This window comes from Sphaerodactylus townsendi, linkage group LG03 (genome assembly GCF_021028975.2).
Source record: "Sphaerodactylus townsendi isolate TG3544 linkage group LG03, MPM_Stown_v2.3, whole genome shotgun sequence".
Lineage (NCBI taxonomy): Eukaryota > Metazoa > Chordata > Lepidosauria > Squamata > Sphaerodactylidae > Sphaerodactylus > Sphaerodactylus townsendi.
Genome location: NC_059427.1, coordinates 18917167 through 18934784, shown reverse-complemented (window position 1 = coordinate 18934784; position 17618 = coordinate 18917167). Strand labels below are relative to the sequence as shown.

The 17618-nt window shown below is 46.0% G+C and overlaps 1 protein-coding gene across 1 annotated transcript; it reads left to right on the top strand.

Annotated features, from left to right (window-relative positions):
• The first annotated feature begins 3343 nt into the window (after nt 1-3343).
• Nucleotides 3344-17285, top strand: LOC125427732 (butyrophilin subfamily 3 member A1-like). Its single transcript, XM_048487285.1, has 4 exons — nt 3344-3425; nt 4936-5031; nt 7523-7594; nt 16762-17285. Exons 1-4 carry the CDS (start codon nt 3344-3346, stop codon nt 17283-17285), a joined length of 774 nt encoding a protein of 257 aa, XP_048343242.1.
• Nucleotides 17286-17618: the final 333 nt, after the last annotated feature.

Here is a 17618-nt window from a genome sequence, read left to right as displayed (position 1 = left end):
CCTGCAAACTCCAGATGGGGTCTGGAGTTCTCCAGGAGTCAGAACTGATATCTATTCATTCTACAGAGACCCATTCTGCACGGGTCAAGTAAAACAGGTTGGGCCTCTTTTAAAACGCATGGTGTGTGTGTGTGTGTGTGTGTGTGTGTGTGTGTGTGTGTGTGTGTGTGTGTGTGTGTGTGTGTGTGTGTGTGTGTGTGTGTGTGTGTGTGTGTGTGTGTGTTTGTGTGTGTAAGAGTTCTCACAGAACTCACCCCCAAAATGCTGCTAACCCGTTTTAATGGCCAGAACCTGGGTTAAATGAAACTTGCTAATTCTGGGAGTTTTTTTAAAAATTAAACCCGGATTGCCTGTGTGAACGATGGGCATTTCCCCACTTGCCATGCCCCCTATGCTGCGCGCTGCTCTCAGCGCGCATCATTTTTGGCGCGCGCCCAGGCTTCCCCATCAAAAGGCATCATTTGAAAGAGCGCCAGGAATGACGCGCGCTGAAATATGCAAATATAATTCATAATAACAGAACTCTGTGAAGTAGGCTGGCTCCAGTTACAGGTCTCTAACAGATCTGAGGGAAATTGGAGCCCTTTCTTCCTTATATGGAAAATCTGAGCTCTTTAGCCCCCCCGCCCCCCATTGGACCTGGGTTACACCAGCTCAAAAATATGTCAAGCTCCTTATCTTTTCATACCTGCACATTCCTTCACTTCGCAGACCCAAAACTGCTTTATAATGCGGTCATCCGTCTTTCCAGTTTCTTCTTTCCATACTCAGCGGAGCAAAACCACAGAGTCTGCCTTGACTCATAACGTCAGATATGGAAATGTTAGTGTTAATTTGCTGAATGGTTTTTTGCATGGCCGTCCAAGAATTTTAGCTCAAAAACAAGCTCTTCGCCTTTCTATAACTGCGCCCTCCTTGCCTTCACTGATGCAAACCATTTTCTCAGTTTCTTCTCTTTCCACACCCAGCCGAGCAAAATCACAGGCTCTGCTTCGACCCTTGGAGGCTCTCGGATATGAAAGTATTAGTTTCTGGCTGCATGATCTCTCCCAGCTGGCGACAGAAATGGCAATACTAGAACCAGAACATTGAAAATGCTGGGGGGAAGAATTAGGACTAATAAAAGGAAACATTTTTTTCACGCAACGTGTGATTGGTGTTTGGAATATGCTGCCACAGGAGGTGGTGATGGCCACTCACCTGGATAGCTTTAAAAAGGGCTTGGACAGATTTATGGAGGAGAAGTCGATCTATGGCTACCAATCTTGATCCTCCTTGATCTGAGATTGCAAATGCCTTAGCAGACCTGGTGCTCGGGGGGGGAGCAGCAGCAGCAGAAGGCCATTGCTTTCACATCCTGCATGTGAGCTCCCAAAGGCATCTGGTCAGAGGTGGGATCCAGCAGGTTCTCACAGGTACCCGAGAGTAGGTTACTAATTATTTGTGTGTGCCGAGAGGGGGTTACTAATTGGCGATTTTGCCACGTGATTTTGGCCTTAGTTACGCCCGTCCTCTCAGCAGTAGGGCACAGAACTTGAAGCAGTCTAGCAGGAGGTGCACCGGTGTGCGTGGCAGCCTACACCTGCATGCATTCATTTCCCGCCCAAGGACCGGCACAGTGGCTGCATCCTTGCCACAGCCCTGCCTAGCAGTGCCCCGCCCCCAGAATGCCCGGCCACGCCCCCGTTGTGCCCCACCCAGTCCCACTGGTGCTATGCCACTGTTTGAATCCCACCACCATGGGAACCTGTTACTAAAATTTTTGGATCCCACCACTGCATCTGGTGGACCACTGTGAGCAGCAGAGTGCTGGACTAGATGGACTCTGGTCTGATCCAGCTGGCTTGTTCTTATGTTCTTAATGGTTAGCATTATCTGAATAGCGACACGAAGATTGGGGAAGAAATTCACATCTCAATACTGAGCAATAAATTCAAGAAGCTGTTTTGGTCTCACAACTTTTCAGGTGGTGCCACCTCTATGCCAATAAAGGCTTGCTTCTACTTTAAAAGGTGGTCCCACCTTGACAGCAACATTTTGCAATCCAAAATTCCTTTATATTGCTGCTGGCCATCCGCATCAGAGCTGCAAAGAGCCAGCATGTTGTAGTGGTTAAGAGCAGGTGGATTCTGATCTGGAAAACTGGGTTTGTTGATTCCCCATTCTTTAGGCTGACCAGACGTCCCACTTTTGGCAGGACAGTCCCACCTTCAAACAATTTGTCCCGCGGGTTCTTTAAATTGTCCCGATTTTGGGGAGGCTGCCGCACTGCCTTCTGGGGCGCAAGGCAGTGCGGCAGCCTCCCCTGCGCACGGCCGCAGGAGCGCACGGCCTTCTGGGGCTTGCCGTTTCCCGCCCTGTGACAGGGTGGGAAACGGCAAGCCCCAGAAGGCAATACGCTCCTGCGGCTGTGAGCGCATGCATGCACATGCGAGCGCCTACCCAGTCCCGGTTCACAAAGGTGACCATCTGGTCACCTTACCATTCTTCCACCTGAGTGGCTGAGGCTTATCTGGTGTACCACATGTGTTTCTGCACTCCTACATTCCTGCTGGGTGACCTTGGGCTAGTCACAGTTCTTCGGAACTCTCTCAGCCGCACCTACATCACAAGGTGTCTGTTGTAGGAAGAGGAAGGGAAAGGAGCTTGTACTCCACCTTGAGTCTCCTTATAGGAAAGGGAAGTTGGGTACAAATCCAAACTCTTCTTCAAAATAATGTAGCAGTATAACTCAGTGGTTCTCAACCTGTGGGTCACGACCCCTTGGGGGTTCGAACGACCCTTTCACAGGGGTCACCGAAGACCATTGGAAAGCGCATATTTCCAATGGTCTTAGGAACCGAGACACAAATAAATTTATAATTGGGGGTCACCACAACATGAGGAACTGTATTAAAGCGTTGCGGCATTAGGAAAGTTGAGAACCACTGGTATAACTGGACTTGTAACATTGTACTTCTTTTTTAATGCTCAAAATTATTTTTTTAAAGAAATTACAGCTGTCTGTAATAAATAGGGTTCCCTCTTGAGCACAAAAAACTACATAGACAACTTACAGCAGGAAATGAAATGTAGCAGAACTGTACCACGAGACTGTCGTATCAGAGACCTGACAGAGGAAAGACAAACATTTCTACACTTACGGTGACGTATTAGGTCAAAAGACATCGGTTTCTGACTTTCAAGAATCGTCTTGCCTCACCATTTGTGTCATTTGTGGTTTAAATAGTCGGAGAAAGTGAAGATCCCCTTCCAAAGTCAGAAAACCTGACTTTCCAGAAAAGTCTGTCATCCGGCTGTCTTCTCTCTAGATTTCTTTGCAAAACAACACCTAAGGAGGAAAATGGAGGACGAAGAGGGATATATGGCTATCGACCCAGCACGAAGGGATGTCTACATCCAACCCATCCCACAAAAGACGGAAGGTATTGGTCTGCGTGAGCCACGGTGGCTTTAGCTGGCTGGCAAGAGCAATGCCAGATATTGATGCTTCACGCTTTCTTTTTTTTTAAACCTAAATCCTTTCCACTTCTTTCATACCAAACCTGAGATACTGCTAGCATTCACCAATTTGTATGCGATATTGAACTTCAACTGTTGGGATGAACTTCAACGGTTAGGATGAACCTATTTGTTTTATCTTCTCACACCACTCCTTCCCCATGTATTTTTTTTGTATTTATCTCTCTTCTGTCCTTAATTTGGGTTTCTTCGGTGTGCATGGTTCCCCTCCCCCCCCCACACACACACACTCCTGAGGCAGCCATTTTGTGGTTGTGCCCAGAATCCTGTGTCAACATTCCCAAGGTGTTCACAGGCTCAAAAAGTTTAGGAATTCCTGCCCTAGAGGGTTCGGAAACATTCAGCACAAGTGACTGATCTTTTACGGCATGGAGTAGAGAAAAAACAGCAGCTTTCAGAGAGGTTGTCGGGCAGTGGTGGGATCCAAACATTTTAATGAAAGGTTCCGATGGTGGTGGGATTGAAACAGTGGCATTACCGCACACACGCACCTCCAGTCCCTATTGGGCAGGGAGGTTGCTCTAGTAACCCCTTCTCGGCACTCAGAAAAAAATTAGTAACTGCTTCTAGAGAAGTGGTGAGAACTGGTTGGATCCCACCTCTGTTGTCGGGTCTCTCCTGGCTGCTGGCGAGGGATGGGGGGCGGCGGCAGGTAGAGTGGCCATATCCACATTGGGAAACCCCTGGAGATTTGGGGATAGAGTCTGGGGAGGACAGAGACCTCAGAGAGGTAAAATGCTGTAGGGTCCACCCTCCAAACCTCCAAAGGTTTTCTCCAGATCTGTACAGTCTGGAGATGAGTTATAATTGTGTGGGATCCCCAAGTCCCACCTGGAGACTGGCATGAATAGTCTTCACCCAACCTTGTTACATTCTGTAACCTCGAAACTGAGCTAATGCTAAAATACAAGAGTACGACGTTGCAATGATAACGGTTTATACATCTAAGCAGGATATATTGTTTGAATTTTCATTGAAGCGGATGTGTGCAAAGTTTTTAATTCTACTTTACCTAGTTTTGTTCGACTAAGGCGCAGGTGTCAAACTCGCGGCCCTCCAGATGTTCATGAACTACAATTCCCATCAGCCCTTGCCAGTATAACCAGTGCTCATGTTGGGAGGGGCTGATGGGAATTGTAGTTCATGAACATCTGGAGGGCCGCGAGTTTGACACCCCTGGACTAAGGGGTAGGCGATAGGGAAAGACAGTGTTATATTGTGTCAAAGTAGCCTATCTAATACACCAATCTGGATATGTTTTTTTTTCTTTTTTAGTTTATGTAATTATCGTTGCATTTTAAATATTTTTTTGCATTCTATGTAATCTGAAATTTCTAATAAAGTTTATATTTTTTTTAAAAAAAGAAATAAATGGGGCTAATGCTTTGGCATGATTAAATGTTAATTCCACAGATTCCTCCTCGAACCGCCGATGCTGGAAAATCACAATCGGGGTTTCTCTGCTATGCAGCCTTGCTCTGAATGTGGTCCTGATCGTTCTTCTCATTGGTAAGTTTCTGCTGGCTCTTAATGATGTGGACTCAGTTTTGCCTACCACTTTGATCTCTGTGTTATGTTTCTGGGAAAGCCAGCATGATGTAAGGGCTGGAGTATCGGATTAGAATCATGGAGACCTGAGTGTAAATCTACACATGCCATGAACCTTATTGGGGGGATCTTGTGACTCTTACTACCAGTCAACCAGGGGAGGAGGTTGGACTTCTAGGTTGGACTTGCCAGCTTCTATACAGGTTTCCACTCCCTCCCCCAAATCCATCACAAAGAAAGCAGCATTCTGTTTCTGAGGCTGTGACAAATGGAGCTACTTCTCCACCTGTCTGAGTTGTGGATTCAGGAGCTGCCCCCGGGTGATCTTGGAACAATCACTGGTCGTTTCCCCACATACTATCGACCACCCTTTGCTGCGCGCTACTATCAGCGCGTGTCATTTCTGGCGCGCTCCCGGGCTTCCCCACGACCCCGTGCTCTGCGCGGGGTCATAAAAAGGGGCCGTTTTGAGGAGCACCAGGAATGACGCGCGCTAAGGGGGCGCAAGAGTGGCAGCGTCGGGGCGGCTGCGTTGTCGCCGCCCCTGTAGTGGGGAGTGCCACGGGACCCCGCGCTACTTGGCGAGAGTAGCGCGCAGCAGATGGTAAGTGGGGAAACGACCACTGTTTCAGCTGAACCCATTTGACATGGTTGTTGTATAAATAAAATGAGAGAGGGGAAACCTGTCTACATTGCCTCTATGACGGAAGGCTTGGATAAATATGTTATATGAATGTAGAAGGTACAGGATCCTGGCCAGGTGATAACAGGAGATCCTAAATAACCCATGTGAAGGGGATGGTATAAAAAGTGAGAGCTGGAATCAACAGGACATTTCATGTTACCCCGAGGAGCTCTGAAGAAAAGTACATCTGACTGAGGCTGAGTGGTTCCTCTGACACTTTTATTTTTTACAGCGGAGTTTAATTAACAGCTGGCATCTCTTCCAAATAATTCACTAGTTCATCTGATTTTGCTGGGATTTATGTTGTGAGTCAGCCCTCACAAGTGGTTTCAATATCATATTACCTGTTGCTCCTGAACCCTCAGCAGAATAGCGGTAAAAATAATGCTGGTCCCAATCTACTGTTTTTTGTCAATGAGACCATTTGCTCTGGTCAGCTATCTTAAATCTGCCCCCATTTGTGTTATCCCTGGGGTGATATGCTCACCATTTCCCTCCATAGATGCTACTGCTGAGATGGTTTGTTAATTTCAAGAGGTTTTCTCTACCTGCTCATTGATTGACTCTTAGTTACTCATTTTTAATGAGAGAAGAAGCAAGCCTTTATTGGCATAGACAACAGTACAACAATAATAAAAAATGGATTAAAAAGCATATACAATACTGGAAATAAATGTTAGGTCGAAGGAAATCTACTGGCGTTTAGTAATTTCCAGGAGAAAGTCTGCCACTATCATACAGAGAGAAGGATCAGGATTGTCCAACAAGTAGTGTAATCTAATTAAAACGGGAGATCAGGTAAATGTAAAGGAGTAAGATTCACATACTTGGATCTGATTTCCTTGAATCTGAGACAATGTAGTAATTGGTGGGCCAGAGATTCAACTGAGCCATCGTTACATGGGCACAATCTTTTAGCCTTTTCTTGCTTATTAAATCTGCCATGTAACAAGGCAGAAGGTATAGCATTAAACCTGGCGAGCATTATGGCTCTCCTTTGAACAGGGTTTATTAAGCAATACAGGTAGTGTGCCAAGTGGCCCCTGTTCAAAGGAGAGAAAAAATACAGGGGGGAGCACGTTTTCTTGGCTGCGATGATTAGGGTAGAGAACTCTCTATCCAATAGTTGACCTTTTAATTTCCTATAAGCTTCTGAATAGGACAAAGGGCAAAGTGAATCCACTGACAGTCCAATAGAGGCCATTTTTTTCTTCAATTATGGAAAACCAGGGGTTGGAATGGGTGTCAGAGAGCAGACGGTGGACCAGGGAATTACAGTCCGAGAGAAAATGAATTCGCAGCCAGAATCTAAAAGTCCTCAGCCAATACTCATTTTTAATGCTGTTTCTGGATATTTTGGTTTGAGAGAGAGATCATTATTGTTTAGTTTCTATGCTGTACATCAGCGCTGCGAGTGTTTCTGAGATTGATTTATCTGATAAACATTGTAAAGGTAGACTTAAATGTTATTCCACTGCTGAGTGAATATCGCTGTTCTTGATGTCTTGTGTTTGTGCTTGGTAGAGATTTGGGGGGGGGGGGGCAGTGATAATCTACATATTACATATGTCTTGCAAGGCAAGAGGAAGTAAAAAACCCCTTCTGCTGCCTTTCCTGTTGCCAGTTCTAGTAGATGGAGCAATTAAGGTTCTCATTTGGCCCATAGCGGGGAGGAGGGGGAAGTGGAGGAGGTGACTCAACTTCTCTGGGTGGTGTAACGTTCCTCCCTTAACCCTGTGTTGTTTCTCCCCCCCATCCCCCCAAAAGTTTTTCAGAAGAGAGACGGGCAAGATGGAAACGCTCCCAACTCGTGTCATTGGATTGCAGGCAATTCAACAGGTGATTTACAACCTTTATTTGTTTATTATTTGTATGGTGTTTCCTCATGGCGTCTGACATGGCTAATCACAGAGCATCAAACAATCTATGACGCCACTAGAAATCAAGACTGCTGTCACTTGACTGTTGTGGATTTTCTGGGCTGTGTGGCTGTGGTCTGGTAGATTTGGTTCCTCACGTTTCACCTGCGTTGATGGCTGGCATCTTCAGAGCCATGCCGTGGTCATGTGTTTTTCCTCTGTGACACTTGCTAGTGTTACTATTATTCAATTTTGTTTCAAATCAAAGCTGCCAGTTCTTGAACTGGTTGTTGGCCTGTCATTGAAATTCAAGCATAAGCATAAGCATTTGTATTGTCATTGTGCACGCACAATTAAATTTACAGCAGCATTCCTCGATGCACACCATTTCAGACTCATACCCCATCCTCACTTTCCCCTTCCTCCACCCATCCCTACACAGCCCCAAACACATCAACACGAAGCCGCAGAGTTCAGCATCGCCACAGCTCTAGAGTAGAAGCTGTCTTCTAAGCCTCTTTGTCCTAGTTTTGATAGGACCTGTATCGCCTGGCCGGATGGTAACAGTTCAAAAAGAGAGTGTGCCGGATGAGACGGGTCTCTCGGAATATTTTGGGCTTTCTTTAGGCTTCAGGAATTATAGAGTTCTTCCAAGGAGGGGAGAGGGCAGCCGATAATCCTCTGTGCAGTAGTGATCACCCTTTGGAGCGCCTTCCTATCTGCCACTGTGCAACTGGAGAACCATACACAGATGCAGTAGGTTAAGACACTCTCTATAGCACAGCGGTAAAAGGACACCAGGAGTTTTCCATTCACTTGTTGTTTCCTTAACAGTCTCAGAGGCCATCGTAGGACATTGTAGTGTATCAGTGTAGTATTTAGGTGAATCCTAGTAGGGCTGTCTTTTGAATCTGACAGATGTTGAGTCTTGTTGATTTGAAGATGTTTCATATACCACCCTTGTGTTTTTGGAATAGCGCCCAGGGTACAGATTACCACAAGGATGACTTCAGCTGGTTTGTGCCATAGTTGCTGAATCTCGATTTTCAAAACGTGGTATTTAGAGACCTTCTCATGTTCTTTTTCAATGACCCTGCTGTCACTAGGTATTGTCGACTTTGGTAACTTTCTTGTGCTCAGTCACTGTGGTACGTGCCAACACTTTGTTTGGGTTCAAAATTCCCACAAGACCTTGACCTCCTCATTTTCGGTGACTTTCTCTGGATGATGTTCCCACCATCTCTTAGCTGTCCCAATGTTGTAATTCTTGCATAAATGCCAGGGAATCATTTTGGCCACTGTGCCTCTGTAGTCAATCTGGGCGATCTTTTTGCATCAACTGAGTACAGAGCCCTCCGGGGATGGGGCGGTATAAAAGCCTAATAAATAAATAAATAAAATAAATAAATAAATTATCTACAGCAGCGATTCTCAACCAGGGTTCCGTGGTACCCTGGGGTTCCGTGAGCATGTCCCAGGGGTACTGCGGCAACGCTAACAGCCCCCCTCACTTTTGTGGTGTCTCCCACCGGCACCAGCAAGGATATGGAGCTGGCCCAGGGGGCAGGGCCTGCCGCAAGGTCTGCAGCCACTTCCCACCCACACCCACCTGGTGCTTCACTTCACCCTGGGAGGGGAAGGTGGGGGGGAGGATGGCAGGGGTACTGTGAGATATGAAGAGTGAGGTCAAGGGTACCGTGATGTCAAAAAGGTTGGAAAACACTGGTCTACAGTTTCATCAACATCCTTGCAAATTTTTCACTTTGCATCATCCGAGGATTTTTCAATTCTGACCTTGACCGCATTTGCAGCTAAAATCAGTGATTTGGTTTTCTTTTTCAGAGTTCCAGTTGTTCCTTGATTTTCTCCAGAAATTCCTCCAGAAATTCTGGATTTTCTCCAGAAATTGGCTGTGGAATGCTTTATTGTGCCAGCTTTTGGTCCTAGTTTTAATCACAATTTTTCAATACTCCTGTTTTGTTCTCCGGTCTTTCAATCAATGCCTGTTCTTCACTTCAATCAATGCCTGTTTTTGACTTTCATTCACATAAATCAGCCAGCACATGTTTCTCCTTCTCCATTGTTTGCTTTACTTGCAGTAACCCTCTGCCTCCAGATCTCTGAGGAAGGTATATAGCAGTGATGGCGAACCTTTTTGAGACCGAGTGCCCAAATTGCAACCCAAACCCCACTTATTTATCTCAAAGTGCCAACCCGGCAATTTAACCTGAATGCTGAGGTTTTAGTTTAGAAAAAATCGGTTGGCTCCCTCTTCCTTCGCCCCACCCGCTCAAGCAGAGGCCAGCCTGCTCTAGCCTCCAGCAAGTCCTGCACGCACCGCTCTGTGCCTCTCTAGCCTCTCTGCCTCCTCTGTGCCCCTACCCCTCGGGCAGCAGCCACCTGGAGCACAGGCACCAGGCCCACCAGCCGAGTCCTCCCTGCTCGCATGCGGTGCGTACACCTCATTCTTTATTCTTTATTAACCTTTAATAGGCATAAATAGATCAAGATTTACACAGACACATTCTTCAGTCTCAAATATAGTTCAGTAGCAAGGAACACGTCATGCTCAGTGATCCAGGCCAGCCTAGATGTATTTGTGTGGGTGGGTGATTTTCCACAACCCACATGACGAACTCTGTGTGCGCGTGCCCACAGAGAGGGCTCCGAGTGCCACCTCTGGCACCCGTGCCATAGGTTCGCCATCACTGGTATATAGCCTACCACTACAGTGGAACCTCGGTTTTCGTTGCCTTTGGTTTTCATTGGTTTTGGTTTTCATCTATTTTTTCAGTGAAAAATTTGTCTTGGTTTTCATCGATTTGCCTCGGTTTTCATCAATTTGCGGTAAGGTGCAGGGGTTTGTAGAGAAAAATCACCCGGACAAAGCTGTTGCGGGCCGTGTCTGCAACTTGTTTAATGACAATGTCTTGCCCCATTTCAGACAAATCTTAAAGAGGCGTCAGAAACAGACCTCTTTGGACAGCTTTCTGGTGTGACATTGGTCCACTGGCTCTGAAGCTGGTCCTAGTGTTATTGTTTGTTGCTGTTTTCAGCATTAAACACTATGTTTATTCACCCAAAAATGTGTTTTTGGTATGTTTTTTGGAGTGCCTAGAACGGATTAATTGGATTTTCATTGATTCCTATGGAAAAGTTTGCTTCGGTTTTCATCGGTTTCGGTATTCATCGATTTTTTTCGGATGGATTACCAACGAAAACCAAGGTTCCACTGTATCACTAAGTGGGTATAAGGCATAGTGTAGATGATGAAGAAGAAGAGTTTGGATTTATATCCCCCCTTTCTGTCCTGCAGGAGACTCAAAGGGGCTTACAATCTCCTTGCCCTTCCCCCCTCACAACTAACACCCTGTGAGGTAGGTGGGGCTGAGAGAGCTCTGAGAAGCTGTGACTAGCCCAAGGTCACCCAGCTGGCGTGTGTGGGAGTGCACAGGCTAATCTGAATTCCCCAGATAAGCCTCCACAGCTCAGGCGGCAGAGCGGGGAATCAAACTCGGTTCCTCCAGATTAGATACACGAGCTCTTAACCTCCTACGCCACTGCTGCTCCTGTCTGTCATAAGCTGTCATAAGCTTCCAAGTTTTCTTATCTAATGCATCCAGAGGCGTAGCTATAAGGTGACGGGGGGCCCGCACCGCGCACCGAGTGCGCACCAGTGGGTCACAAGGAGGGCAGAAAATTGCCCCCTCCCCCCGCGCCCCCCCCCCACTTACCTTAGTTTACCAAAGTGCAGCCGGATGAAAAAGCAGCCTGGTGGCAACTACTCTTCCCAGGAGACCTTGCGAACCCCACTCCCCCAGGTGAGGCCTCTGCAGGAGTTGGGGCTCGCAAGGTCTCCTGGGAAGAGTAACTCCCACCAGGCTGCTTTTTCAGCCAGCTGCACTTTGCAGCCGGGTGAACTAAGGGAAGGAAGAAGGAGTGGGAGGTGCCATTTTGCCCCAGGTGCCATTCCCCCCTCCCCCACGGCTCTGAATGCATCCAAATCAGCCTGTGTTTAGTATATAATTCCGGTGGTGTACCTGATGGCGGGTATGGCCCAAGTGTTGATGACCTTAATAGTATTCCCACTATTTAATTTGGATGTCAACATTTTCTGATTCTCCGGGTGTATTCTCTGCTGACCACAGTCTCCACTTACCCATGCTTGATATTATCAAGCTGCAAAAATGCCTCGGTGTTTTTAGGCTTCCTTTTGGTTGCCCTTGATTAGTTGGTCATCTGGCATTTCTATGCCGTCACTCTCAATGATCTTGCCCAGGGGTAGGGAACCTGCGGCTCTCCAGATGTTCAGGAACTACAATTCCCATCAGCCTCTGTCAGCATGGCCAATTGGCCATGCTGGTAGGGGCTGATGGGAATTGTAGTTCCTGAACATCTGGAGTGCCGCAGGTTCCCTTCCCCGATCTTGCCCCTCTTTATCACCACAGTGGTACACTTTTCCGGGCCAAAATCCGTCAAAATGTCTGTGTTCAGAATCCATCAAAATTTGGACAGTGTTGTTCATTAGAGACTCAATTTCTGTGTCTGGTTTCCTGTACAGCTTCAAATCATCCATGTACAGCAAATGTGTTTTTTTTCCCCCTGAGTCTTTGACCATTTGATATCCCAGCTTTGTTTTCTTTAAAATCACCGTTAGCGGGATCATGACAATGATAAACAGTAAGGGCAGAGGTGGGATCCAGCAGGTTCTCACAGGTTCCCAAGAGTAGGTTACTAATTATTTGTGTGTGCCGAGAGGGGGTTACTAATTGGTGATTTGGCCACGTGATTTTTGCCCTAGTTACGCCCCTCCTCTCAGCAGTAAGTAGCCAAGAGAACTTGAAGGGAGGTGCACCAAGGCAGGTGGCAGCCTGGGCGCTTGCTGCATTCATTTCCTCAGCCTAAAGTGATCTCAGTGCAGTGGCTGCGTCCTTGCCACAGCCCCGCCCAGGAATGCCCCACCCCCAGAATGCCCAGCCACGCCCCCATCGTACCCCGCCCAGCCCCATTGGCGCTATACCACAGTTTGAATCCCAGCACCATGGGAACCTGTTACTAAAATTTTTGGATCCCACCACTGAGTAAGGGTGATAGTGAATTGCCTTGCAAAATGCCTTCCTTGATGTTGACTGTCCCCTAGTTTTTATTTCTGAATGTTGAGTCAGTTCTGCCCCGTCCCATCACTTTTGCAGTGAATATTCGTATGTTTTTTTGCTGACACCAATTATTTCCATGCATTTCATGATCCAGCTATGGGGCAGTGAGTCAAATGCCTTCTTGTAGTTGATCCAGAACATATGCAAATTCATTCTTCGATTCTTGCAGTTCTCCATTATCATTTTGTCTATCGGGAGTTGATCTTTTGTACCTCTTCTCCTCTTTTGTTTCCTTTTTGTTCCACCAGCAGGATGTTATTTGCTTCTAAGTAGTCCATGATGTTATCTGCTATTATGCCAGTAAGCTGTTTCAACATTGTAGTCAAACATGTTATTGGCCTTTAGTTTTCAGTTGTTGTCCCTCTGTGCTGGATTTTCTGAATCCATTATTTTTCATATGATACAAGAATAACACCGGTTACAATCTTCCATAATAAACAAATTATCAGTAAAGGATTTCACAAGGAAAAGAAAAGGGAAGAAAGAAGAAAAAAAGGTTACAATATTATCTACCAATTTCTATCTTAGTTACATATCTTTCAAAAGAGGTTCTGTTAACTGTCAGAATCTCTTAGGTTTCCCCAAAGGAGAGAATGTCATTATTTATTTTAAGCATCTGAATTCCTTATATTGAATAATCCGGTCAATGGATTAGAAATCCAGTAATATAGAGAAGGGAAAAGGGAAAAAAAGACTAAAAACAGAGTCAGGTAAAACTACAAGATAAGAAGTAAAAGGTTATTAAAAGAAATTTCGGTACTCCTTATCTGAGTACTGTCTGTAGTGTTAAACCATATCTAAATGTGTGAGCTCATTTTCCCAGTTGTTAGCCATTGGTCGATTTCATCATTCTGCATGGTTTCGCTGAACTGCTTGGCCATTGTCAGGCGCAAACTGGTTAGGTATTTGAGCCAGAAGCCATGCAACTGATCATGTCCGGGGCATTTCCCCACTTACCTTAAGCCCTGCGCTACTCTCTTCAAGTAGCGCGGGGTCCTCGGGCACTCCCCACGACAGGGGCGGCCACAGCGAAGCCGCCCCGACGCTGCCGCGGTCGCACCCCCTCATCCCTGGCGCTGGAGAAAACGGCGCCTGTTGATGACCGTTGATGTCGTGGGGACGCCCGGGCGCGCACCAGGGATGCCACGCGCTGAGAGCAGCGTGCGGCATAGGGGGGATCGCTTTAAGTGGGGAAAGGCCCCTTGTGACATCCAGTTTTTCACTTTCTTTTTATTTCCAGTTATTCTTTCCAGTCCTTGAATTTATTTTTTGCAAAACCTTTCTCAAAATCTTTTATCCACTGTGCCTTCTTGTTGTAATCCTTCCAGTTTCACAAATATTAGTGCAGCCAATCAGAAGCCCAGCTAGGTAAAAGCTTTACTGGCCTTGCCCATTATCTAAATACATTTGTTGGGCAACCGCAAAGGTGTTGCTGGGTACCCTGGCACCTACATGAACCAGGGGACCCCTGACATAAGAGTATACAGCATATGTCAAGCAATGCATAAAATGGTACCTAACACTAAGTATAAAAACAAAGCAGTACGCATAGGATAATATGTACTATACGCAACGCCCCTTTGTAGAAGCACCCTCCTCAACCATGTCATTATAATATAGACTTATTATCTTTATATAAAAAATTCCTTCCTGACCAGTTGTGTTTTACAAAGTTTGCAGGACAACTACTAGTGAAGGACAATTCTCCCATCCCTAAATAAAGACATCTAATGAACTTCTACAGATAATTCTGATATTGCTTTCTGAGCCCAAGCGATATGCAAGCCTGATTTTGCAGGAAAAAGGGAGGGTTAGGTTAAAAATAAAGGAACGCTGGAGTATGTTTTCAAGTCTTTCTTTGCAGTAGGGTTCAGGGACAAGGCAGATGCCGAGTTCCCTCTTTGCGGTTCCTTTTTCTCCAGTTCTACCACAAGTTATGATGAGCATCATTTCACAATAAGTTTTTCCACTGCGAAACAGTGTCTGTGTGAATTTTAGGTCAGGAAGCAGAGAGGGATGAGGGGTTTAAGTCCTCTCTGCCCACGCATTACATTCCCAATCGAAATACCAGCACACACCTGGTAGTTGAGTTCCACGCACAACACCCCCAGACCGCAACTGGCAACTGGGGAAGCGTATTGTGTATTTAGGACCATAAAGGTACCGCCTCCATTGGTTACTAGTCAGACACCAGGCTACATTCAAGGTTCTATGTATCACCTACAAAGACCGCCACGCCTTTGGACTCATGCACCTGCGGACTGTCTCTCTTGGTATGAGACAGCTGATTCCTCAGAGGAAAGCTTTCTGACGGTGCCACCCTGCCAAACAGGTTAAATTGGCAACCACCCAATCATATGCACTCCCTGGGGAAGCTCCTACATTATGAAACATTGTGTTTGAGACTGTGAGGCACATGGCCACCCACACACTTCTATCGTTTTACCAAATGTGCAAACCATAAGAACATAAGAACAAGCCAGCTGGATCAGACCAGAGTCCATCTAGTCCAGCTCTCTGCTACTCGCAGTGGCCCACCAGGTGCCTTTGGGAGCTCACGTGCAGGAGGTGAAAGCAATGGCCTTCTGCGGCTGTTGCTCCCGAGCACCTGGTCTGTTAAGGCATTTGCAATCTCAGATCAAAGAGGATCAAGATTGGTAGCCATAAATCGACTTTCCCTCCATAAATCTGTCCAAGCCCCTTTTTAAAGCTATCCAGGTTAGGGGCCATCACCACCTCCTGTGGCAGCATATTCCAAACACCAATCACACGTTGCGTGAAGAAGTGTTTCCTTTTATTAGTCCTCATTCTCCCCCCCAGCATTTTCAATGAATGCCCCCTGGTTCTAGTATTGTGAGAGAGAAAAATGTCTCTCTGTCAACATTTTCTACCCCATGCATAATTTTATAGACTTCAATCATATCCCCCCTCAGCCGTCTCCTCTCCAAACTAAAGAGTCCCAAACGCTGCAGCCTCTCCTCATAGGGAAGGTGCTCCAGTCCCTCAATCATCCTTGTTGCCCTTCTCTGCACTTTTTCTATCTCCTCAATATCCTTTTGGAGATGCTGCAACCAGAACTGGACACAGTACTCCAAGTGCGGTCACACCACTGCTTTATATAAGGGCAAGACAATCTTTGCCGTTTTTTTAACCAATTCCTTTCCTAATGATCCCCAGCATAGAGTTTGCCTTTTTCACAGCTGCCATTGAATTGTTCAGGAGGGCATTCTTGCAGAGGAGTTCAGAATTGTTCAGGAGGGCGTTCTTGTAGAGGAGTAGAGCTGGGGTGGAATGATTCCGCTTAGGAGGCGACCTTCATTAGGGATAGTGGGGGGTTTTATCTTCCAGTCCTTCAATTCCATCCCCAATGTATTATACATACTCCTAGGAATCTTTTGCCGTTAGATTCAAATATTGATATCCTCAAATAATATCATGTTTTGTAATTGGCGTATCAAGGGACAGAATAGTTCTCTCGGACATGTAACCTACCTGACTCGCCATTCCTCCCTTTTGGAAGGGGAGGGAATTTTAAAGCTAGAATATTGGACGCCATTCCTCCCTTTTAGGGGAGGGGATGGAAACTTATATACAGACTGTTGTACGCTATTTAGTTTATTGAAATTTACTATATATTGTTAGAAATAGTTTTTATGGTTATCGCTGTTTTTAAATGTTTATTTTATATTGTTTCCCCTATGTTGTACACCGCCCAGAGCCCCCCGGGGATGGGGCGGTATAAAAGTTTAAGAAAATAAAAAATACCTTAAGTTCTAGTGAGAAAGGTGGACTATAAATGAAAATAAGGAAAGGTTCTGGGCAAAAAACTCCCCGACTGCCTCTGTCAATCTGATCTGGGAAAGCATATTTTGTAGTCTGGCTCTTGTGGGTACCTTTCCTCAGTTTGGACATGTTAACCCTAGAGCCAATTCAGTGAACACGCAGAACCTCATTCCCACACCAAATGCTCTCCTCTTCTCTTTCTCCTCAGACTATGTGACTCTGGATCCAGCCACTATTCATCCCCGACTCGTCCTGTCCCAAGATCTGAAAACTGTGAGCTGGGGAAAGGAAGAGAGGAGCCTTCCCGACAACCCAGAGAGATTTAATCAGCGTGTTTGGGTGCTGGGCCGTGAGGGATTCCTCTACGGGAAACATTGCTGGGAAGTTGAAGTGAAGGGGAATGGGGAATGGGCTGTGGGAGTTGCCAAGCAGTCCCTGAAGAGAAAAGGACTACCAGAATTTAGCACTTCTGAGGGCATCTGGGCCATAGGGGAGTCCTGGGGACTTGGCAACTATTTGGCTTTCACTTTCCCTCAGCATACAAAACTATTATTTGAAAAGATTCCCCGCAGAATCCGCGTCTCTCTGGACTACACCTATAACCAAGTGGAATTTTTCAACGTCGAAACCAAGAATTCAATTTATACTTTCTTTTCACCCTCCTTTTCTGGGGAAAAGATCTACCCCTGGTTCCGTGTGTGGGAGGGAACACAACTCACCATGCATCCCTGAGACACAAAAATCAATACCAAAGAAGCCCTTCTAGAACTTCCTAAGCTCTATGATTTTGGAGGATTCGTGTATTATCTCTTCTCGAAGAGATAGTGTTGAGGTCAGGGTATGGGAAAAATAAATGTATTAAGCAATAAATTTGGAATACACCAAACTGTTAGTAATGGAATATAAGGAAAGTCTTTCCTCAATCATGGAATGACCTTTAAATGAATGAATTGGGCATGCTTTAAATGAATGAATAGGGCATGCCAAATGCAGCTGGGTGAGAAGTAGATATAAAATGTGTGAAATGGGGTGAGAAGGATAATGGTACTTGGCAGACAAGATAGA